Genomic DNA, 25847 nt, shown 5'->3' on the forward strand with positions numbered 1-25847 from the left:
GCCTTCTATCCTGTGCACCCTATCAAAACAGACCAAGTTTTCACTCTTGCATGCCCTGCAGGAACTGACCCTGCTTGGGGAGTGGAAGCAGCATCACTTCTGCCTAACACACTAGCTGCAAAATTGCCATTGATGTTCTCAGCGTTGAGCTTTTGTTGCCCATGAGAAGGAGAGCAAAGGAAGCAACACTGCGGGCTAACTGACTCTTGGGGATGAGAAGTGGAGCCTGAGCGGAAGAGAAACATGCAAACCTTCACACTAAGGAATGGAGCTTCTTCCAAGACTCGCCATCACTTAGCACTCACTAAATCCGCTCTAACACATTCTTTCTTGACCCACATTGAAGGGGCTCCTGAATTTCTCTTATAAGATGGGTCAGTTAAGAATCCTTATCATTCCTGATTCCCTCTACCTAAAATGCTGTTAATCCTTTTCCCCCATTCTAAGGATGCCTTAAAAGAAATGCATGTATAAATAGGTCCGTGACGTAGTAGATCTGATAGAGCATGCGTGTTCGCATGCACACACACACACCATTCACACATTCTGACTTTGGTCATCTATCTGTAACTATCTGCCTATATTCTAAGCTTCCTGCAAGCAGAAACTGCTTCCGAACACTTTCTTCTAGCATCACTATCTTTCAGGTGCTATACTCGAAAAGACTATTTGCAGAATTGCAAAATGTTGAACTTGAAATGAAACTTGACAATTATTTTAGTCCAAGTTCTTTATTTTAGAGATGCGGAAACTGAGGCTCATATGGAGGAGGTGAATTACCCAAGATCATAGGACAATTCAGATGACTTTAGAGGTATAATTTTTAAACCTGACCACGTGCGAGAACCTCTTACAGAGCTCTGAATAAGATTGATGATGAAATTCTGATTTCGTTGGTCTGGGATAAGGTTCAGTCATTGGTATTTTTATAAAGCTCCTCGGACAATTTGATGAACCAGGTTAGAGTAACACTGATATCGAGGATGAAAATATTGCAAATAAACACACATGGCACCTACCCTCTGAGGACTTTCCGGGCTTTGAGATGGGGTCAGGGAATGTAGAATTGCTGCAGGCTGCTTGACTTGGAAGAATTGGGATCCATGACAAAGGCAGTTATCTGTTCTCCTACAGGAGAAAAGCTAAGAACAATCATCATCACCACTGTGGGAATGCAGATAGAAGCAGCCAGGTAAACAATCATTCTAGAGTGTTCCAGAGACAGCTAGTACCCAGTGTGAGCCTAAGAGAAGCTATATTCCCTCTTTTACATACAGCTGAAAACACAAGGTGATGGATTGGAAAAAGGCTTGTGTCCCAACTGGGGTATATGACCAGAGGAGAGCAAATAAATCACGATGCATTTTTATTATTCCAGGAACCTTAAGTTAGATGTGATGAGTGGGTAGCAAATAAAAGGGCTCTCAGAAGGGAGATTATCTTAGATCTGCCCTGAGTTATGAATCCCTCACAGAGGTTCCCTGCACTTATTTGCATCATCCAGACTAGCTGCCAGAGGCAAATCCTTCCCCGGCCTGATATAAGTTGTCTACCCACCCCGCTCCCCTTACCTTCTCTGGCCCTCTAGTTCTGTGCAGAAGGCAGGGCCAGAAGGAGGTGGGGAGGCTACCAGACAGGGTGGCATCGTGCCAAGAATCAGCTAATAACTTGAATGACAAAAGACAATTGTCACAAAGCCAATAAACTTACACCAGCTTTCATCAGCCACATGCTAACTGAGGGCATATCAAACATGCAGGAGCCCTTTCTTGGCAGGAGACAGCGGGGAGGAGCAAAGGCAGCACCTCTTACGTGCTATTAACACATAACTGGAGTCGTGCACCCTCTCCCGGTGCTCTCTAGGTAAAAAAGGATCAAGGGCTAGTTGCTGTCTGGCCGCCCACCATCATGGCCGTAAGAAACCAGAAGTTTTCATGCACTCTTTCCTCTTGCTTCTGGCACTCCTGTTGGTGCTTCTGAATGCTAGTAAAAAGGATGGCAAACCAAGTCAAATCTTAGAAATTCTACTCTGTCTTTGGTCTCATCCTTTAGTTCATTTTAGTTACTGATACATTTATCCCCACCACCTACAACTATACATGGAACATAATAGACACTCAATAAACACTTGCTGGGTGACCGAACCAATACACACACAGCTACAGTCTGTGTTGAGTTCAAGTCTGGTGGCACCACCAAGATAAAGCAAAGGCAGCATCTCCAGAGGGTGAATCGGAATGAGCCATGAAGCCAAAGCTAGCCAGTTCTTTGAACAGTCTTTTATAACTGTGAAGGCAATACTCTTAGAGAAGAAAAAAAAAATCAAATTTAGTAACCTAAGATGTCCTTAGTAACAGTGCTAAAGAATGTGTTTTCCAATATTTGATTTCTTAGCTTGACAGTCTCTCTTGAAATATTCTCTTCTCAGCACCGAAAATGTGAATCTTTGTTGGTTTGTTTTGCAGTTTGCAAATGACTTACAGAGTTCTTCTGGCAGGGTTTCTGTTTTTCTTCTTGCAAATAAACAAAAGGCCATCTCTCTAATATGACTTAAGTGGGGGAGTATCTGTGATCTGTCATGGTTTTGGAAGGAGAAGAGGACAGGAGGGGCAAGTAGAAAGGAAAATGAGGACAACTGGAACAGACAGGGTATAGAAGCTGAACGAAACATGGGCAAGTGGCAAAGGTAAATCGGATATGGGAAATTAGAGTGGCAGGGATATCAAAGAGCTGAGGACTCCGTAATCAATCAACAGGGTCCTGGGGACCCTTGCTGGGGACGGCTGAACTCACCCACCAGTTCGTTGGTCCCCCCTTCCTCGTGCTGCGCCCTATCATCAGGGCTCCTTGTGAACTGGGAAGACAGACCTTCCCTCCTTCTCCTGGGCAAGCCTGCACGAAGTGGAGCAACCCCTGCCAGCATGACCTAGATCTGTCAACTGATCAATTACTGTTCCCGTAGAGGAGAAGAAGGAAGAATGGAAGAGGGGAAAAAAAAGGGAAATGGAGAAAAAGAGGAAAGGGGGAGAGAGGGCAGAATGAGGGAGGGAGGGGAAGAGACAGAATGAGAGCGAAGGTGGAGGAACACATAGATCTTTTAAGTTTAAGCAGTGATATCACCAGCAAGCTTCATCCAGAAGGTTCCATAAATAAATACAGAAATACAGAAAATAAAATAGAAAGCTCTCAGAGATAATTGACCAAAATCGCAGTCAAAGTGGAGGATTGAGTTCTCTTTTCCCCCACTTTTTCTAATCCAAACTAGAGCTGTTTTTACCCTTGAAACTCTCAGCTCTGGCTTTCTTCCCCTAGTCCTCCTCCTTTCCGCCACCTGCCCGCCCCTCCAGCCAGCATTGCACCCCCCATGCAGAAGTCTCCTTTTACAAATGGATGGGAGGCAGGCCACCTTCATGCTCCTTCCAAAGCCCCTCCGCCCTTCCCCAGCGCACTTGGGAGTGGAATGGAATGGAAGCATCCACTACCAGGGGAGGAAGGCTACAATGGCACCACCGGACCCCATCTGACCTGTATACCATCGATTACTTTATTTTTGTATGTTTCCAGCTTTTATGTTTAATTCGTTTTATTGAATTTCAAATGACTATAGACATAAAGTAAACATTTAACAAGCCAATAGAGCAGAAAGGAAGTAACTGCATAAATACAAGCGGTCTCAGCATGGAGTTCCACTTAGCACCACATGTCTGGAGTGTTACAAGCATTAATGAGTCCTTACAACACCCAGGGGAGTTGCTCCCCAGCCTGGCAGGCAGGTGGGGAGACAGGCTCACAGAGGGAAAGATTTTCCCCTACAGAAAACATAAGCGACTTTGAGCTCAGATGTACACGCTCCCCGCCGAGCCTTGCACCGGCCACCAGAACCACACTGGAACCTGGAAGCCATGCTCATGAGAATGTTTGAAGAGTGTGTAGGGCCTCTGCTGAGGTCAAATATAAAGCAAAGTTTGTTTGCATCTTTGGTGTTCTGGTTGGTAGGGGGGAGCAGACCATGAACGCCAAACCCAAAAATCCTGGAACAGAGCCAACTCCCAGACGTGATGATTCCACCCAAAGCGTGTTCATCCTTCGCAGACAGACATGAAAAGATGCTGCAAATCTTTTCAGCCTGTGTCTTCTGTACATGCCGGAAGCATGTGGCTCGCATTGATTTAGAAATGTCATCCGTTCTCAGGATATTAAGAGAGATCACTGCATCCCAATGGATAAACTGTGGCTGAAGGCAACCCCGGTTTGTTTGAACCATCCGTGACCAGTGGGCGGTCCCAGCCCAGGTCACTGTACCTCCAGGCAACCAGAATGCAGGCATGCCAAGGACAGAAGCCAGACATTCCAGAATGGAGCACCTGAGCAGGGAAGCAGGAGAGACCATCTCTTCGAGGACACAGTTGAGCACCTCTAATGCCAGCATGATGGGAGAAGCTTCCTGAGAAACAACAGAAGTCTGGGGCTAGGCATCCAGCTCATCAGAAGGCATTATTGGGCTGATATTCGGCTTGAACAGTGCCACCAAGGGAGAACCAGCACCAGGACGAGGCTTTGCACCTGGTCACTAAAGCTGCAATCCCAAGAATGGTGTTCATGCAGCAAGGCCTGCTGGTCAGGGCTGGGACGCTCCAGGTGCCCTTGATCAAACGCTCGGAAGACCACCACCGAACATCAAGGATGATGGTGAGCTGCATTGATTGTACTGTGCCCGGCTTGCCTCTCACTTGCCCCAAGCTGGCAGCAGCAAGCATGGCAGCCAGGGTTTACTTTGTAAGGCTCCTCTGTCTCTTTGCCCTGCCTTTTTTTTGGGGGGGGTGGGGGAGTGGGGCGTTGCGGTTGTGATTGCAAGTGCCCACAATGCTTACATCAGGCTCAGGATCCCATCATCCCACACTGATTTTTCACTTTGCCAGTAAACATTGTTATGGCCTCATCTGCCTCCCTCACATCCCCGAAGCATCCCCCAACACAGCCTGCTGCTGGCACCCAGACGTTTCCTGTGAGTGGCAGGAAGTTGGCCGATCTGCCCAGCTGAACAGTGTCCGCGTCGTCGGCGCCGAGTGAAGGAGAGTGTGAACTTAGCCCCAGAGTCCTTTCCTTTCTGCTCTGCCTGTTTGTGTCTCAGGTGGGTAGATATAAGTTGATGTGGGATGTGAGGAGATGAGAAAATTTGAAAGGTAAGACAGGAATCTAGCCAAGCTCATTGGAAGGTGTTAAAGGGAGCATTAATCCTTCGAAGGAGAAATGGTCGGGTTTCTAGAAAGAGGCTGCAGCACCACCAGCCATTCCTTTCAGAGCCTCTCCGTGGCAGAAGGTGGGCGGTGTGCTGAAAAGGACAGCCGCCTAATCCAGCTTCCCCAGCTCCTGCTCCCAGGAAAGAGGGAGCCGCTAGTTAATCAACCCTGGTGCGTCTTAGGGCCAGAGCCCCAGGGCGCTAATCACCCCCTCCCTCCTGCCCATCACTAATCAGTGCTGATTCCCTTGGAGATTCCCTCCCCCTCTAAGCTGGATCATGGTTGCTGGTGGGGTTGGGGGGAGGAGAGGGTCAGAAAGGGGTCCCTCATCTGCCACTAGCCCTGGACACCTTTTTTAAGAAAGCAAGAAACCCAGGAAGTAGCATCTCTGGGAAGAGCCAGCTTAAAACAAAAACAGAGAAGAAAAAATTGCCTTGGAATGTGTACTGCATTCTAACTAGTCCCACTGGGTCAATGCAATAGGGGTGGATTATTGCAGGCAAGACCCGGGCTGCCTCAGTAATTCTGTAAGTTTGATAAGAGATAGCTGGCAGACTCCCGCTTCCATCCCCTCGAGAGAGAAAACAGACATCACCTTTGCCAGTCCAACTGGCTTGTGGTGTGGGGGTCTTTGGGGGTTTATTCGTCCTTAAAATTGGGCAGCCTGTTTTATTATGACACACTGAAGCCTATGCGGAGCTGGCTCGAGGTGGGTAGCACAAATGAGGCCATTATTCTCCTAAAGAAAGTCAAACTGGGCAGAGTACGAGGAGGTTTAAGATACCCCTGTCACCTCTACCCCACGCCAAGATAGGAACAAGCCCACAAAATCCGATTTCACCCTGGAGAATTTTGTACCGCCACTTTCTACTCATCTATTTAAGGATGATTCAAAGTCTGAGCAAATATTATGCTTCCCTGCATTTATTTCTGATGGGGGGGAAAAAATCACGTATGCTAATTTATATGTAAATTCAGTATGGCCCTGGGGCTCCTGGCATGCTGCCAATAGGGCTGTTGATGGTGGAAGTTTGGCCATTGTTTCCAGTTTGATGTATAGATAGAAGAGACACAGACCAGAGGCCAGATGGAAATTACTGAGGACTTGGGACCTTCCCTTTCCCTTCCTCTGACCCTTCACTCTACCCTCCGTCTACTCAGTTTTCATTTCTGCTGTTAGCATCATAGAAGCCTGGCCCTGAACTCAGTTTCCCCACTGCTGGTGTTGGAGCTCTGCTCTTCTCAGGTGAGCCCCTACGCACCCAGAACAGCAGGGGTGCGTACCCTCCCCTCCGCACACATGCATATACACATACATGCGCACACGCGCTATTGCTGCTCTGTATTACGTAAGACGACTCAGTCAAGGGTGCCTCCAAGTTGGCTCCTTCACTCTTACACGCACTAATGCTCCCATGGGAGAGATACTGAGGCCAGTGCCCCTCTGAGGCTGAACGCAGCAGACGACAGCAAGGATACCCCTGCAAAATCCACCACGGTGAACTTCCTTGTCCTCGGGCTCCCATCCCTCCAGCACCCCTTGCCTTCCTCCTTGAGCCCCAGCCAAGGGTACACACGCATTTGATTCTTCCCAGCCTGGTCCTCTCTGCCCACCTCGTGTGGGTCTGTATGGTAGCCACTGCAGCTGATGTCAAGGGGACAGAGGCAGCCCCCAAAGCCTACCCTCAGAGAGGGGTCCGCAGGACCAGAGGTGGGGACAGACAAGACCCTGAGAACTCCATACTGCGGTAGGAGAAGGGAACGAGGTGGGTGGAACTCCCCGTTCTTTTTCGCCCTGTGAGACTGAACTTTCCTCTGGGAATACAAGGCACAGCGCTGAGCTTCCGCATGGGATCCTGTCTGCAAGCTCTGCTGGACCACCCAGGGAAAGTTTCTCTGCCTGTCTCAATCCCTATGAGTTTAAGCACCTTCAATATGAAAAAAGCAAGTCAGACCCTCCAGAGGACGGGTGGGCGAGAGCAAGCAGGTGAGCAGATGATACCGCTGCTGGAACGTCAGCGCTAGGACAGAGCGTGGGGCCACACGGTGCAGCAAATGGACTCAAGGTGGAAGCAGATTCCAAATGCACCCCAACACAGCACAACCAACATCAAAGGGTGCCCTGGGCCAGAGAGCTAGCCCACCCTCAACTGCCTCCCCTGTGCCTTGGCTTCCCGCCCCCGATAAATAAACAGAAAATTAGCATTCGACTCTTCTTGCCTCTCTCCCTTCAACTTGGAAAATCTTTCCCGAATTTCAGATCCCCCTGAGTGTTCCCACTACCTTGTTATCCTCCCCCAAGCCCGCTGCCCCCACCGCAAACACACCCCCAAACACATTAAAAACTAATACAGTTGTCCCCCACTGCCGCAAATTGCAAATTGATTCATCCGTTCAAGCTGGGTCTCAGACCAGATCTTTCAGGATACAGTTACCTGATTCTTCCTAGCCTGCATTTTTCAGTTGCTCCTTTTAGAAGCTTTGCAAGTTTCCTGGCCGATATTTAAAGTTTCCTCTTGTAATTTCTTCCCAGTAACATAAGCAACACATTAGCAACCCCGCTGCCCTCTGAATCTGTAATTTTCCCCTGCTTCTGTGTGTGCTCTGTTGTGTATGTGTGCAAGAATGTACATAAAGCCAGGGAGACCAGGACATTGCCACGCACCTAACAGGAGCACCAGACACATTTTACTTATGCATATACATTCCCCCATTCCGGTAGCAGCCAGAATCAAATCAATATTCTCACAGCCTGGTAGGGAGAATGAAGTCCCAGCCATGCTGTTTAAACGCTCTCTCCTCCACCTGCAAACCGTGCAGCACAGCCGACTCGGGGAGCCTGCGAATCCTATAAAGCACACTGTACGATTCCTGGGTCTACTGTAGGCAAATCAATAGCAAGCTCTTACCTTGAAAGAGAAACAGAGCAGCCAGCCCCGTGAAGATTGCCCAAGAGAGAGAATTGTGCGTTTTTGCCTGGATGGTTTTCATGATTTTTTTTTCTTCTTCTTTTTCTTCTTTTTTGTCAGGTTCGGTTTTTTCTTTCTTTCTTTCCTGACAGATTGCGTTGCTCTCAAGCTGTTGGAAGGAGATTTAAATCCACTGTTTTGCTGAAGGACACAACAAGAAAGCCGAGGGTGTGAGAGAGTGTGACTTCTCAGTAATTATCTCTACTCATACTCTGGCACTGAGACACATCGTACAATCTGGCCCTGGACAGCCCTCCTACAAGCTGCAATCATTGGTTCTAATCCAAGGATTGACAGAGCTACAACACACGCGCGCCGGCACACACACACACACACACACACACACACACACACACACTCACTCAGGAATCATTTACTGGGCAAATCAGGCTAGCTGATTAAAGAGACAGGAGCCTGGAGAGATGGGATGATAAATGCCACTTTGCCCCTTCTATATTACTTTCATTTTTTAAACTGACAGTCTCAGAGCCCCAAGCATCCAAAAATCCCTTTCCTTCTGGCATTCCCTGGCCTCCTGAACTCAGATTCCCTGTGCACTGGAAAAATCCCATAGCCAGCAACGGCTTACGGGAAATTTTAAAGGGACATTTTCATGCTCAGTGAAACTTGCAAAGATGAGTCAAATTTCATTTGTTGGTACCTATTTTCCTCTCCGATGAAAATATCATTCAGTGACAGATTTTTTTTTTCTCTCTCTCTCTCATCTTTCACCTTTCCCAATCAACCTCTTACTTGGTTGCTTCGAAAATAATAAATAACTTTCTATTTTCTTCTGCTGTCACTCTGGTTTCAGAATACCTGTATTACTCCTATTTTTCATTCACTTAATTTATTTGCTAAAGTCATCCGTGTGTATACAATATGATGAAAAAGGATGAGGCTTCTGAGATCTTTGGAGTGCTGCAGTCTGAATGAGGAGAACCTTCTCCAAGAGAGAGCAAGAAATGAGTTTATTCTCCATGCCTCAGTCAACCTACATTCATTAAAAAGAGTAATATAAATTCTGTGGCTTAAAATGCAGCAAGACAGATTGAAGTTAGACAGGCTGAAGGACTTTCGGAGTGTGGATTTTGTATGTGGTTATAAAATGTCCTCAGAGAGTTGCAGACATTCATCTCCTTGGTGATGAGTAAGAAGAAAAATCAGACAGAAATAGTCAAATGGGCGTAATGACTTCTGGAGGGACTTCTAATTCTAAGGACCTGGAGGTTGATGTGAATTTTTGGTTACTTCTTTTGGGAAGGAAGTTATGGGATGTGAATAAACTTATGGAACACTTAGCCCCTCAAAGACTCTTTCCTAGCTGATTCTGACAAATATATACCATCACGATGCCTCAATATACATTTTAGAAATATTTCTTCCAAATCTCCACGGCTAATTACTGTACTTCCTTGTAACCCCTATAATGCATATATTCCTGAACTGCATAGAACAAAAGTACTTCTCATCCGTTTCTATTTAAAAGCGTACAGGCAAAATGAGAACAGTTCTGCCATTCTGCGCCAAGTTTACGTGGTGCGTTCCCCCTGTGTTGTGTGTGAAGAGGAATGGTGGCCCCCTGGATGTGTGCAGCCCAGCGACCAAGTGGAAGGAGCTCTGAGGTTTGCTTACACAAACCGAAGGACCATGGCTAGCTCATTTTACCTCTGTGAGCCTTGGCCTCTCATTTGTAAAGTTAGAGAACTGGAATAATGTCTAGGATCTCTCCATTTTAAAGGTGTTTTATGTTAACGGAGGTTCCCCCCCCCCCCCAGCTAACTATGTTCTAATTCACATGTCCATCAAAACGTCCTTGATATTGTGAGCTCCCGGTGGAAGGGAATTTTATCTCTCTACTAGCCTTTTTGTGTGGTGCTCAGCAGAGTGACATGGGCAATTAAATGCTTTGGAATGGCTGTGGCAACCGTGAACGATACAGTACGGAAAGAAGGAGGGCTTCCTTTTACCATCATGCCACGGCTCTCCAGAATGATGATAAACACCGTGGGTCATTGATAAGTCTTTAGTCCCTCCCTGGACAGGCAGAGACACTAACATTTGTAAATGTCCTCACCCTAAATTGCCATAAATCTGTACACTGACCCATTTTTATTAAGCGACTGTATGGGTGACAACAGTAGTAAACGGATAATTCTAGGTGATATTTACTGAGCTTTTGCTTTGTGTCGGGGATGATGCTCAATGTTTTGCATGCATTTTTCTCATTAAATCCTCACCTATGAAGTGTCCTCACCTGTTATCATCCCCATTTTATAGATGAGAACATTAAGGCTCAAAGGAAGCACGTCCACATTCTGGCACACAGTGGAACCAGAATTCGAGCCCAAACATTCACCTCTCAGACTAACCTCTAAAATACTACCTACGCGGAAAACTGACGGACCCATGCAGATAGCATTCTTATATATGATGTCTTTGCTCTTTTAATAGCATATGAGATTACAAATTATATGAAACACATGTATCAATAGAGGTACTGTAAGAAAACCCTTATATTGTCTTTAGTGTTAATTGAGTTGCACATGGTTGGTACACATAATTAATTTTATCAGAATGCAAAGAAGTGATAGATGAGATTTTTCTGATAGTTTTTAAAAGTTCTGTGGAGATGGTGAAAGTCATGATACACCTTGAAAGTGAGGTAGGGACTAAATCTAAGGCAGATGAAGAGTACTGCAGGCAAGGGAAGCCATAAATTAAAAATTAGAGATGGAAATACATCACATAAATTCGGGGCTCTAGAGACCTGTCTGAGATCTCCCATCTTGTCCCACTGTGTTGCAATAAAATCTTTTAAAGATAAAAAAAATGAAACGTAGTCTGATGTTTGATCCATATTAGTTACTCTCTACACACAGATAATGTAACCACCCCTGGTACACGACAAGAACGCTCAACAGACAGCTGTCGCCATCAGTGTGGCCTGTTGGCTGAGAGCACAGGTGTTGAACCTGGCTGGGTTCAAATCCCAGTTCTGACTCCTAGGGGCTATGGGCCTTTGGTTGAGTCCTATGCACTCCAGGTCTGAAATGGGGACAGTGATTCGAATTCCATTATAAGCATCACCATACATCATAACGATCAACTAATTTTCATTTGTTTTACTATTTCCACCAAACGAGACCGATGTGGTCTCCCATGTGCCATTGGGAAGAGCTACCAGGGCTTGTGGACTATGATTCCGGGAGGGAGGGAGTCGTTTCAGAATTGTACTTTGCGCATTCACTAAGGCAAAATATATCCTTGGGGATTGCCAAACCAAAAGTCTAATTTGGGCTCTGAGTGCTGCTAAATGCTAAACTATCTAGAGAGCTATATCTCTTTCAGGGCTTGAATTTACCACATAGAGTAATTTCCCAATGGCCTTCACGTTTCACAAAAGCACACAGTTAACCTCCTCTTAGGGAAGCCATCTTTGTCTCTCCCTTGTCATGGGGTTTCACACAATGTCACCTCTCTAGGCCTGTTGGGTCATTCGGCAGCTCGTGGATATAATTACAGATTGCAAAGCTGATCGTGGGCTGTATACAGAAGGGTTTTGTTCAACCAGGCCCATCTCTTAATGAAATGGCTCTCATCAAAACAGCCAGAATTTTTCCTCTCCCTTTTCCGTTTTAGTCTCACAGTCTTTCAGGCCTAGAGCTGGAAATCTCTATTGTTGCAACTGCCCCAAACAGCAGGTGACTTGGCCCTTTCGTGTTGGGATGGCCTGTGGCTGTGTTTGGGATTTCTGTGACTAGACTAAAGAGGCTCTGATTGGGGGAAGCTCTGATTGGAAGGAGATACTTTGAAATCGCCCTTCCTTACTCAACAATCACAGCTCCTTCCTCTGAATTAGGAGCTGCAAGTACTTACAATCAGGTGTCTGCAGGACTCAATTTGCTTCTGGAATTATCTGGATGCACATTATGCACCATTGACTTCCCCGTTCCAGGGTCAAAGGAGGATGAATGGTCTTAAGACAAAATTAATGTCAGGAAAGGGACCTCAAAGTTTAGGCGGAGTGGTGTTCTCCCACCTTCACACTCCTTGAAGATAAGAGAACTTTACGACAGAAATCATTTTTTTTCTGTTTGTAGATAAGGAATAAGGAAAAGGCATAAGAAATAAGGAATAAGGAAGGGGAAAACAGATGAGATCTCTAACTTCGGAGAAGAGGGCAGCCAAAATGGCATTTCCTAAACCTTCCATCGTCAGGTAGCTTAATATTCCACATGGCGTGCGGTGAGCTAGTCCAAATAGTGACTGATTCTCTGCAAACTGCCCCCCTGCACACCTGTCACCTCACCGAACCAGACAGTAAGTCCAGGAAGGTCACTGCGGGGCCTGGCTGTCCCACTGTCCAAATGCCATCTGAGCCCTGACGGCAGCCCTCCAGCCCCGGGAGGAGGGACGGACAATGGGTCCCACATGGTGCTCCAGGCCCAGAGGACTGGCGGGCAGAAAGCCCCAGTGAGGAGGAGAAGGTAGGTGTGTATGGTGTGTGGGAAGGAGGGAGGAAGGGGTGTGGGGCAGTGTTTTTTATTTCTCTCAGCTATTATGGAAAGAACCGCAGGAGCTTAAATCTAAAGAGCAGCACTGAAATAATGTTCAGGACTTAACAAAAGGCTCTGCTCTGCTCTGCTGTCTGCCCGCTGTGGCCTGCCTCAGCTGAGGCTCGCTGCCGTGGGTGATCTCACAGACTCAGAGGCTGGGAAGAGCCCTGCCTCCAGGGAGGGAGGGAGCCGGCCTGCCCTCCACACACCTGGGGGTGAGGAAGATCCAGCTCTGACTTGCGGTGTCACTTCAGGGAGGGAGAAAGCCTGGGTGGGAAGAAGGCAGCCTTCTCCCTTTTCCAGGGGCTCTCCCTGAAAAGCCACGTGGCCTGTGGCTCCCGTCTTACAGGGTCATTTTGGATGTGAATGGACTCAGTCTAGGGTACAAATGCTGGAATTATGTGCGGTCTATTTTGAGAATTTGACTTCTCTCAGGAGATTTCCTGATTGATTGATAAATTGCCTAAGCTGATATTAAAAATGAAAGCCTAACTCTTCACAGTGCAGAGATGAAGGACGCAGAGATTTACATCTGCGTTCCTACAAATTTCAGTGTTTTCTAACTGGGATTTTAGGCACAGTCATCTGGCCTTGATTTCTATGAATTATCATCATCATCTCAAAAAGAAGCAATATGGCATCATAATATAACAGCAAGAACTTCACACTTAAAATCAGAAGACCTGGATTTGAGTCTAATTCCACTTATCAACTTCAGTCCCGTGATCCTCAATTTTCTCATCTCCTCTCCTCCCATCTTGTCCTTAAAGTGGAAATAGTAATATCTACTTCACAGAGTTGAGGTGCATTAACCCAGTGGAACACTTTGTAAGCTTTCCTGTAAGGTCTAACGCACACATTGGCTCCCATGTCTTTGTAACCAGCTTGCTTGCAAAACAAATCACCGTGCTGGATCATATTTAGTAAGAACGTCACAGAAAGAATCACTTTCTTCAGGATGCATATTACAAAAAGTTTCCCCTGGGATCTGCAGGAGACTGAGGAGCTATTGTCTGTCTTTTTGTTTTTGTTGTTGTTGTTCCGACATAGTTTCATTTACTTTGTATATAATTTCTGTCTTGATCAAAGCATACTTACCTAATTGTTTCATCTCTTTTGTACACGTACACATTCTGCTAATAATTATTCTTATCTATGTTAAAAAATCAGGTGGTATTCTTATAATTATTTGATTCCCAACATAACTCTCTTCTTTATGTCTATTTTTACTTGCTTTTCCTAACCTCTTCCTTTACGTTGCTGAGTACTCTATCATTTGCTTTTTCTTTTCCTGAAGTGTATTCTCTTTTGTCATTTTCTAAAGAAGTTTGTATAAGTTCACTATTTGCTTTCCTCAAGAAATTTACCATTCATTAAGCTTTCCTTTTTCTAGAGGAACTTTTTTTTTTTTTGCTCCCCCAGCCCATGTTTTATGTGTATGTTGTCATATTTTACATCTTCCTATTCATAATTTTCTTACTTCTAATTAGGCCTTTTCTTTTCCACCTAAAGAAGTCCTTTAAACATGTTTTTGTAAAACGGGTTTAGTGATGATGAACTCCTTTAACTTTTGTTTGGGAAACTCTTTATCTCTCCTTTAATTCTTAATGACAACCTTGCTGGCTAGAGTGTTCTCAGCTGCAGGGTTTTGTTTTGTTTTGTTTTGTTTTTCCACTCAGCTCTTGAATATATCATGCCCCTGTCTTCCTGCCAACAGAGTTTCTGCTGAAAATTCAGCTGATAGAGTTATGGGGTTTCTCTTTTAAGTAACTTTTTGCTTCTCTCTTGCTACTTCTAAGATTCTCTTTACCTTTAAACTTTTATATTTTAATTATTAGGTACTGTCATGTGGACCTTTTTGGGTTCATCTTATTTGGGGCTCTCTGTGCTTCCTGAGCCTGGATGTTAGTTTCCTCCCCCCTCCCCCGGTTAAGGAAGTTTTCAGCACTATTTCTTGAAATAAGTTCGCTGCCACTTTCTCTCGGTCTTTCTGTGTTTGTTTCTATGAATTGGGTAGAATAGCTACTTCTGTACTGGAAGAAATAATCTCATGTACAGTAATCCCCTGTGTAGACTGTGTTGCCTGGTGACATTGGTTGGCTGTCTAGAGCTGTATCTGGCAGGGGCTGGGGATTCCAGGACACTCTGGGATGGCCAGAACTGAAGTGCGCATGGCTGGGGGCCTTCCTGGAGTTCTCTGTGTACCCTAACAGGGTAGCTAAAGCTGAGGTGAGCATGGACCAAGGCAATCGTTGGGCTCTCTGCTCAGAGGGAGCCCCACAGGATAGATGAAGGTGAAGTGAATACAAGCAAAGAGGACCTGGGGCTCTCTGCATAGAAAGTGCCCTGGTAGGGTGGCTTCAGCTGAGATGGGGCTCGGGCTAGGGAGTCACAGGGTGCTCAGCACAGGGGGCACCATAGCAAGACAGGTGTCACTGAAGTGGGCTTGGGCCAGGATGTCCCTGGGTGCTCAGTGCAGGGTGCCCTGGCCAGATAGCTGGAGCTGAGGTAGGATGTAAGCTGGGGGGTTTGGGGCACATCACACAGAGGGCATCTTCATAGGGTGGCTGGAGCTGAAGTTGCATGAGCTAGGAGTACTCTGTGCCGGGGATGCTCTAGCAAGCCATCTGAAGCCAAAATAGGGCCTGGAGTATCCTGGGGTTCTTTGCACCTGTATCACCTTGGCATAGCAGCTGGAGCTGTAGGGAATGCTAACCAGGCGTGTCCCAGTGTATACCACCCTGGGGACTCCTTGGTGGGCTAGCTCAGGCTGATGTAGACTAGGGAACTGGGGCTCACTGAAGCAGTAGGCCAGCTAGGGCAACTGGAACATACTCCCATCCACTCTCTCAAGGTGGAGGGGAAATGTAAACCATAGCACTCACCAGCCACTTCATCCCAGAGAGAGTTCCAGCAGCTTACCCACCTTTGGCAGGCTTTTAGGGCTAGTTCCTTTATATCCTAGTTGCCTTTTAAAACTGCAGCTTTTTTTTTCTTCTTCTGTTTGCCAGCACACTGGAGCCAAGACAGAGCTCACTGAGGCAGCCATGGTGCTGAGACTTCTGTTCCCCTGGTGTTATCACAGTGGAGGCAGGCACAAACTGTGGACCCCAAAAGAGCTCCAGCAGCTCCCCCACCACTTGGTGGAATCTCAGGCTGAATATTTTATATTCTAGTTGCTCTTTTAAATTGCAGCCTTTTTTTTTTTTTTTTTTTTAACTGTGTCCCAGGACAGAGAATGTGCTCCTATCCCTCAGTACTATCCCTCCCACTGCAGTTCACAGTGTAGGTACTGGGGACTCCCTTCCTTACCGTGTTTTTGTCTCCCTTGCCATTTTCTATGTGCTCTCTCTACCTTTTTTGTGCAGGAGCTGTTCAGGCACCTTTCAGTTCTTCCTCAGGAGGAACTGCCCTATAAATAGGTATAGATTTGGTGAGGTGGTGAGTTTAAGGTCTTCCCACCTTATCATCTTGGACCAGAACCCAAGCAATGTCTTCAGATGCCTGACAGATTTTCCTTCCATTTGCCCATTAGGGAATCAGTTCTGTGTGGTTTCATCGTGGCTGCTATACTCTTGGTGTGGGAGTGGACAAATGACCCTGGCCTGGCCAATCAGTTTCTTCTCTGAGAGTTTTCTAGGCACTTTTCGGAAAGAGGCATTGCTATTAGGAGAATATCTTTCCCAACAGGTGGAAAAAGTCTGCAAGGAAATGAAGTCAATAAAAAAGAAAGTAGAACCAAGGGGAGAGGGCATTATTGAAAGTAGGATGAGTCATGCCTAAAGGCAGACACACCCTCAGACTTCCTGACTCCCCTATTTGCTTGTTATTTTTTTTAAAAAAGATTTTATTTATTTATTTGACAGAGAGAGAGACAGCCAGAGAGAGAGGGAACACAAGCAGGGGGAGTGGGAGAGGAAGAAGCAGATTCCCAGCAGAGGAGCTTGATGCGGGGCTTGATCCCATAACGCTGGGATCACGCCCTGAGCCGAAGGCAGACGCTTAACGACTGAGCCATCCAGGCACACCTGCTTGTTATTTTGAATTGAGTTTCTGGCACTTGGAACTGAAAGGGTCCAGACTGAGAGGGTCTATGTGGAGGGTGGTTGAATACAAACTTCCTTTTCTTCCTTCTCCTTCTTACATTACTTTCCCTGATACATGGCAAATATCTGGATGTTATATGACACTTTAGATACAGATATATGTGTGTGAGGCCCTATATTTTATAAAACAAATAGTCAGGGCTATTATTAAATTGGGATTAAAATAAGGTCATAGATAGAGTCAAATGGGACCGAATCCCTTCTTCTTCTAAATGTTGGGATGCAGAGTGAACCACCATTTAATGAACATCTCATATGCTATGGACTGTGGTAGCATTTTGCATGTACCTTCTTACTTAGATTTATACAAGTTAGAGGTTGAATACCACTACCCCTAATTTGCAAGTAAAGAAGTATACTAACTTGTCCGCAGTTGTAGTATTTGATCAGGACTTCTGAACACCCAAGACCCTGCTCTTCTCCTATATTTGGCTATACCCTAAGGACAACAGACTCAAAGCAGAAAGATCAGGGCAGCTCTGGGTGGTCAGTTAGAGCTGTAAGAAAGACATCTGCCTTGGCCAACTTTAAATAAGAAAAAGTGGGAGTTTATTCAAACTAAGGTGAATGGCTCAGTGAGGGGTTGCAAGGGAACACGGAGCTCTGTGGGAATCAAGACAATCCAACTTGGGTGGATTTGAGGCTATGTGTTCAAGAGAACTGAGAATACATGTAGTTTGGGCCAAAATTGGAGGGTCTTAAATGTTTAAAAGGTTTGAACTGAATTTGAGAAGCATAACTGCTGTTGATTCTGAGCAAAAAAGTGAAAACTAAAAATCAGTATTTCTGGTGCTTAATACGGCAAAATGCATGGTAAATCAGATCACTCCCTCAGGGGAGATCCTCCTCCCCTGATCCAGTCCCCAGCCCTGTGGACTTGGACAACTTCCCATCCTTTGCTTCTTCTAGTCTAACTGGGCAGACTATGGGGCAGTGGTCCCTGGGCTTTTAGCAGGTGACACACACGAGTGACTCTGGAATATACACAGGCCCTGGCAACCTCTTCTTGGTAGTTCACTGTCCACCAGGCAGTTGAACAGACCATAGTAAAATGGTGGGACTCAAGCTTGAACTTAGAGGAAAGCGGGAGCATTGTAGGGATACCTGGGGCAGCCCCACTTCCCTGCATTGAATTGGTGTCTCAGCCTATTTGACAATCAAGTGCCTCTGTACTGCCTTTGAGCACTTACCCCCATGTACATATCTAATTTGGAGATTTAATGGGGAGGAGAAGTCTGGTCTGAAGAAAGATTTATGTATTTCCTAATCACTTGGCCTCATATAATCTTAATACTATCTAAAACATGCTGAACTCTGTCAGCCGGATTTGGGCAGCAGCGTGAAATAAACAGTCCGGGAGCATTTCTGTTGGTCTCCCACACTCATTTTACACTGGGAACTGGTTCAGAGAAGGGCAATAACATGCTTAGATTTACACAAGTTAGAAGCAGAACTGGGAGGAGAATGAACTCTTCTGACTTCCTGTCCAGGGGTATTTCTTTTATTCCAGAATATATCTGGATGCTTTAGTTCAAAGTTTGATTGAATGGCTCCTTGCAAAAACTCCCCAGCCTAAGCAATACCCCCTGGCTCGCTCTTCCTCCCCCAAATTGTCTTCTTTGTAACTGAAAGTTCTGAATCATACCTGGATGGAATAGATAAATTAAATTGTTGTCTTTTATTGAAAGTTTAGGATGAAAGGGTTTCAGCTTCCTTACAAAGCATAGGTTACAAAAGAAGGGGTGACAGAACAAAAGAGTATGTATGGTGCGTGGAGGGTGGGATGGAAACCAGAGAGGCTGTGTTTGCCAAGGATGATGAACTCGGCTTTCATAGTGATTCTGAATATTGCTCTGCAATGCAGGAGACAGAAGATCTAGTGCTAAGAGGGCATGGTGTAATATTCTTATCAAGCCACTGACTTGTCCATGAGCTGCCCCCATCAGCTACACTGATGACTCTTACAGAGAGGGAGAGAGAAAGATTCTTCCAGGAGGGTATCAACGGAGTCTATGTGGGAGATGCTTAGCCTAGGCAGCAACAGCGATTCATCTCAGACATTTGACTGATTCTAACCCACAGTAGGATATAGACGAGACATATAAAGGCTTAAAATCAAATCATGTGTCAGGCTGAAGAATAATGGTACTTTCTGTAAGGAGTATGTATATATTTTTAATTTCTGAGTGAATTAAGTGCCTATAAAAGGTGTTGAATTGGCAGCCTAGAAAGCTAGAGTCTTTGATTTATGCCCAGAAAGAAGAAAGACAGAGACAGTTGCCTGAATCACTCCTGAGTGTTCTGAGCCACCTACCCGCATAGTCTGCCCTTTGTCTAAGACTTGTGATCCGTCGTCCCTCCCTCGTGTGCAGGTCGCTCCCACCATTCTGCATAAGCTTTAGGTTAGGATGAGAGAAGGGCTACCTGGTAGGGAAATAAAATCAATGGGGTTTTAAAATCCTTCACAGACAGATTATTCTATGACTTTCATCATGGGCAGAACCACAACACTAGTGCTTTGTGCCTCTTTCTCAAAGTTGAATTTCTATTTTCAAAGTATGTTGGCACAACTTATTTCCTCATGGTTTCATAAAATATTTGTAATCCGTGTTACTGTCATTCCTGTTTTGGGCTGGGAAACTGAGATAGAGAAAATGATAGCACGTGAGGTCTGAAAGTAATCTTAGAGAAGTGAGGGGGACGGAAATAGAACCCGGATATCCAGAAGGGAGAGAAGGAGGAGAGAAGGTTCTGGTGAAAAATGATGAGGTGGCAGTGGAGGTGGAGAAGGAACTCAGCCTCCCTAACCCCCTGCCCTTGCTCCTCGGGTTCGGGCATGAGTTATCATTAACACAGAGCAAGACAGAAAGTACACACGAACACAGTGATAATGTAATGATGATAATAAAAACAGTAACAGAAATGCCATCTTACGAGGAAAGAAAGTAGCAAGATAGATTAGAAGCCTAGAGGCAGAATAGACCAGAATAGACGTGTAGTCTTTGTGAGGCAGAGCTGGGTTCTCCCCGTGTCCCCACTTTGCTTTTTTTTCTTAAAGGAGATTTGAGCTGCCTGAGCTGCAGGCACCCCATCCTTAACAACAGCCTCATAGGACTAAATGCGGCGTCTACGTAAAGCCACCAGCACTCAGTTGCCACAGAGTATATATTGATTCTCCTATTAAAAGAGCATTATTTTTCCATCAGGTGGACAAATACAAGTGTTTGGAGAGAAACTTTTTATGTAAGCCAAAGGTGGATTTTAACATTAAAATTGTTCTTTTTATTTGCTCTAATTGCGATTAGAGCTTGAATTGCAATTCTTGACCTGATAGAAGAATTAGGCCTCCATATATCTTCTTGGCATTTAGTCCAGAAAAGCTTTCTGGGGGTGGCATATGCCGACAAAATATCAGAATATTGAAATCAGCTGCTAAAATATGGGGGAAGAAAGGACTCCGGGTAGAATGGTGCTTCCGCACCCATCCCATTCAAGAGGGAGGCCTGTGCCCAGAAGCAGTGGGGATTCTGGGACCCTCAGCGCACAACTTCCGGTCACTCTTAATTGAAGCGCATAGACATGGTTCGTGCCTTCTACACTTCTACATTGCAATCCAGAAATATCACGCAATCACAAAGGCTTATATGGAGAAAAGTGGCTTTCATGAGTATGTTTGTATTTGATGTTATTAGAAATGAAATGTTTGAAGAAACGTCACTGCACAAGTAAGGCACCTACATGGGGCAAGACGTGGGATTCTTAATAAAAGCTGGAAGTAGAGTTATACATGCTCACATGTGCGTGCACACACACACACACGCGCACACACACACAGGCTCTCCCCCCATTCTTTTCCACCCTTACAATTGTAGTTCAATCTAAACCACACCTGAAAGTAAAAGGGCTGAAAACACAACCAGAAATGTAGTATGTTTTTATTGGTGGTTGTGGCATGCTTTGCTCACCTTTATTTTTCTTCCCTATCCTACGAATGGGAAAAGTGAGCAGCAAAAGGATCCGGGTGATGGATATAATCAAAGCAGAAGGGAAACTGGTGAGGCCTGACCCCCAGCCCTCACGCTGCGATCACTGATTGCAAATGACGTCCTCACACTGGAAGAACATCGGTCATATTGCAAAAACGTTCATGGGTTTTATTTCCTTTAAATGTAATATAAAATTTTATTACGTTTCTCTACCAAGTAAAAGAGACTTAAAGACATGTATTCACAAATCAAACTATCAGCAGGTGTTTACTGGGCTCCAGCTTTCTTCAGGCACGGTGATAGGCTCTGTATCTTATCCAGGTACAGTAAGAATGCATCCTTGCCATTCACGGGCACACATTCATCCATGCGACGGATGGGCTAGTACTGACTTAGCACCCACTGCGAGCTAGACAGTTTACAAATGCTACAAATACAGCTATTCGTAAATTTGGGGTTTTTTCCAAAGTTGGTCACAGTTTGAGTGAGAGACTGACCAGCAGTTATAAATACAATGACTGTTTGATTTAATCAAGATAAATGACATGAACTGACACAAAAGAACAACTCTAGAAACTGTGGCTTAAGGCAGAAAAGTTGTTTGCAGGGGTGTTTTGGTTTGGTTTCGTTTTGCTTTTTTTTGTTTTAGCTCATGCTAAGTCTCATAGTGGGGCAGGGTCACCATTTAGGAAGTCAAAAGTGGAGTTCAGACAAAAAATGAGAAGGACCAGAATTAAGGAATCCCATGAGATAGCGAACAGAAGTTGAATTCTAGAAATATCTCATCTAAGGTGTTATGCTAAATGATAACTTCACTAGGTGCTGGTAAATATCAGGACAGTTTCATCAAACACAGCGATTATTAGAAAAAGCAATCAAGAAGATAAAGAAGTATATTCAGAGCACCAAAGTGATACAGCTACAAGTAATAGTAGAAAGAAACCAGTAATGCTTACAACTAAATATAAATAATTGTTGATGTTATGGTTTTGTGAGAAAAAAAAAACACACATCAAAAACTCAAATATTAGATGCTCTTAACATGGGTTTGATGGATGGAGAGCCATGGAATAAGAAACCAGAAAAAATTTTTTAAAAAGTTTAGATTCTGCATTCTTAAAGAAAGATAAATTCTACGTATTTTTAGAAAAATACATTTAATTTCATAACTTAAATATGTATGGATACTAAGGACAAAATGGATAAGATAAAAAAATCTGAGACAGGGCTAACTAAGCAACTACAAAGAATAATATAGAAAACAGAGAGGTAGAAAACTAGAAAAAATACTAAGATTTCACTATCAATAATTATGAGTGTATTAACGTTCTCTGTTAAAACACAGAGATTTGCATATTGGGGGAAATTTGTTTTTAGACTATTTAATGATACATATAAAATAAAACAATACAGAAGTTTTATTAATATGCTGGGAAAATAATAACAAAGACAGATACGATGATATTAATATCAAAAGAAACAGAAATCCGGGTGGAAAGACTAATCATGATAAAAGGTGGTATTCATAGGATAAATACTGCGATCCACCAAGAAGAAATAATAGGAGTTTCAGTGAAATTAGCAAAACGGTTACAAAATAAAAAATTTTGCATATGCAAGGATAAATGGACAATTCCACAATTCATGTAAAAACATTAATACAACTCTCAAAAAAACCATAGGTGCACAAATAATTAGAAGTAAGTACTTAGAAGATTTTAATGACAAAATCAACCATCTGAAAATAAATACATGAATAATATAGATATATAGATAGACATAGATACATAAATAGGCAAATGATAGATACATAAAGAGACAGAATTCTGAATTATGAAGATAGAGAATATTCATCCTTTTCAAACACAATGGAATTTTCACAAACTATCTTCAGGTCAAAATATCTTAATACATTTTAATGTTCTGAATGCTGTGGGCCATGTTCTCAGATAAAATACAATAAACTTAGAAATTAACAGAGAGATAAGAGAAACTACTTGAAAGGAGAAAAATCCTAATTTAGACAGGAATTCAAGTGACAATTACAAAATATTTATGAAAGAATTAGGACATTGTGCATTCTATATGTAGAATGTGGCCAACAAAATTTATAGCCTTAAATGACATTAGATAACCAGCAACACTAGAAATAAATTCAGGAGGCATACATGTTTGTTAGGAATATTTCTACAAACAACAAACAAAAAACTAAATTCAATGCCTTAAAAAAGGAGAATGAGTTATTGTTGTTGCTGTTTTTCTTTACCTAAAAAGAAGTCCAGAGATGGATGTTTGCTGGCATTGGTTCAGTGGTTAAGCAGTATCAGGGCTAATGTTTTTGTGATTCTATTAGCCTTTGCCTTACCTCTCATAATGCCTGGTGCTTCTCCAGACATTGCGTTCATATCCCAAGCAGGAAGAAAGAGAAAAGTAAAGAGTGCTTTAGCCATTGTCCACCCCCCTGTATCAGGAAACCAAATGCTTTCCCAAAATCCCAGTAGTTTTCACTGGCCAGAGCAATAGCCATTGGCCAATGTTGGCTACAAGGGAAAATTGGAAAATGAATAGTGGTCAGTGGAAGAGATGAATAACAATAAGAGGAAAAAGATGTATGAGAAACAATTAAAACAGAACACCTGGTCAATAAAAATAAAAATCTTGTTATTTGAAAAGACTAATATAATAGCTAAAGCTCAGGTCAGTCTGATCAGAGGAAATATACAAGCAACATTACAAATAAGAAAGGAGACATGAATTAAATTTTAAACATTGGGAGAATGCTGGGTACATCTTTAAGCCAAAATTTTTGAATATCTAAATGAAATAGAAGATTTCTTAGGCATATGGAATTTTAACATTGACTCAATAGGCAGTAATCTGAGGAAGAATAATCATCAAATACATTTCAGAATATATCTACCAGTATTTTTAGAGAATACAATGGAATCTCATCATATACAAAATTGCATACAGTCAAAAATAGCTTTTAAAATCTCTTAGGAGTCTAGCGTAACCATTTTTTTCCCTTCCAGAATTGGAAGAGTTCACTGGTTTTTAGAGGTGGATCAAAAATGAAGTCGCTTGTTTAAATTTAGAGGCACGTTGCCTGAAAACATATCTTTAGATACGCGGATCACATTCGTTTTCATGAGATATACACAGAAATGGAAGCCAGCTGAAGGAAAAACATACTTACCACTCCCACCTCATGCTTACTCTGTGTCTTAAACACTCCCGAATAGAGCTTAGAGCAAGATTTGTGTGCCTACTGCAATTTAGTTAATACTAAAGGTCGTATTTTAAATCAGTGGGGAAGAAAGTGGCTATCAAATAAACGATGTTAGGAAAATGATAATTGTCCATCCAAAAGGAAAAAGGGGAGAGTGTGAGATAGAGAGAGGGAGACTCTTCCTTTCTTGATCTCGTACAAAAGGATAATTTAAGATGGGATGAAGAATTTAAGGTTAAAAAAAAACCCCACAAAATTCTTTAAGTCTTTGAAGAAAATATCAAAGAATATATTTTTAATTTGTATATTGGAAGGCTTTCCTAAGATACAAAACCTAGAATTTATAAAAGAAAAGATTGACAGGCTTTTCGGTACAAAAAATTATAAATGTCTGCATGACAAAAGACTCCATAAACAAAGTTAAAAGACAAGTAAAAGAAATATTGGTGCAGCAGAATAATATTTTGATATTAGAACTGATTTCTCCCTGACTTCATGTCATACCTGCCACCCAGCCCCCACCAACGGCCCCCTCCTTGTTTTGGCAACAGCAAGGGTGTTCTGTGTTCATTGCCTCAGAGAACAGATGACACAGCATAATGCAGAGAACAAAGGAGTCAGTTCTCCGTCTTTGAATTTCAGAAGCCTGGGCACGGCATAGAAAAACTATTTGGAAAAACGTGTTTGTAACCATCTCATTCTGAAGATCTGATTGTCTAGGTTATCAGTCAAGATTCTACTGGTTTGGGGAAGAAGAGTTGAAAGGGAAGTAAAGAGAAGGGCCAAACTGGTGGATTGAGCAAGACATCCTGCCCCTGCCACAAGCTGAGCTTGGTGTGGTGGGGGTACTGTGTGTGTGTCTTGGCGGGGGGGGGGGGGGGGTAGTTCGAAGGTGTGCTAGGGACAGAAAACTCAGAAATAAAAGCTTTTATTTCTTTTTCCCAAGTGGAGCCCAGCGCCAAGCAAGACCCTTGTGTTCCCACTTCTTAACCCAGCCCTTTGTTGTGGGAGAGCATTAGAGTGAAGACATCTTCATGATGAGCCTGGGAGGACAGGCTTGACATGTTTTCATAGGTTTCTCTCATGTCCAACATGAACAAAGCAGCCAGATTATCCCAGGGTACCAAGTAATGGCACTGAAGTAGTGAGCAAAGTCACCTTGAATGGGAACAAAGGATGATTCAGCTTTAACTGAAAGATCAAGAACTACAGGATATAAGGTATTTCTCAGGGGCGGCAGAGTGGACAGAAGGTGGCTGAAGACCAGATGTATCCTGCCACCAACACCTTTGCAGTCTCCTGCCCCAGGAACTTGGCCCCAACCAAAGGGAAGGAGGGGTGATGATTGGGTCTCAGATTCAGCTTCTGCCATCTAGTGGAAAGGGCTGAAATCAAATTAAGTGAGAGAAAAACGAGATTTTCACTTGTTGCTTTTTGGGGTCTGGAGCCCATTACATTTGCAACATTTATTTGGTACCAGAACACCGAAGGTACTCCTACAAATTATTACAATAAAGACAGGCCTCCTGCCCCAGGTCCAATTCTCTGTGAAGCCGACTCCAAGATGGGGTATAGGATGAGGATGCTTATGGGGCTCCGGTGTGCCTCGCCCCCCATACCTTGGCAGTGCGTCTCCTTCCCTATCAACACCCAGTATAAAAACAGCAAACAGAAGATACACCGAAAGGAATACAAGAACCAAATAAATAAACATATGAGGAGATCTTCAAGGTCACGAGTATGCACAGGAATTCAATT

General features: G+C 43.9%; 1 protein-coding gene across 5 annotated transcripts in view; it reads right to left on the bottom strand.

Annotated features, from left to right (window-relative positions):
- Positions 1-8454, bottom strand: part of NTM (neurotrimin) — a 929604-nt gene extending 921150 nt beyond the window's left edge. For 4 of the 5 annotated variants that reach the window (XM_087868273.1, XM_087868272.1, XM_087868271.1 and 1 more), the window contains exon 1: positions 8150-8454. In XM_087868273.1, the coding sequence (XP_087724399.1) occupies positions 8150-8231 (82 nt within the window). In that variant the 5' untranslated portion in view covers positions 8232-8454. The remainder of the gene's footprint in view (positions 1-8149) is intronic. The other variant, XM_087868270.1, reaches the window with a different exon arrangement.
- Positions 8455-25847: the final 17393 nt, after the last annotated feature.

The sequence above is a fragment of the Ursus americanus genome, chromosome 16 (genome assembly GCF_024610735.1).
Source record: "Ursus americanus isolate L20-20 chromosome 16, mUrsAme1.1.p, whole genome shotgun sequence".
Lineage (NCBI taxonomy): Eukaryota > Metazoa > Chordata > Mammalia > Carnivora > Ursidae > Ursus > Ursus americanus.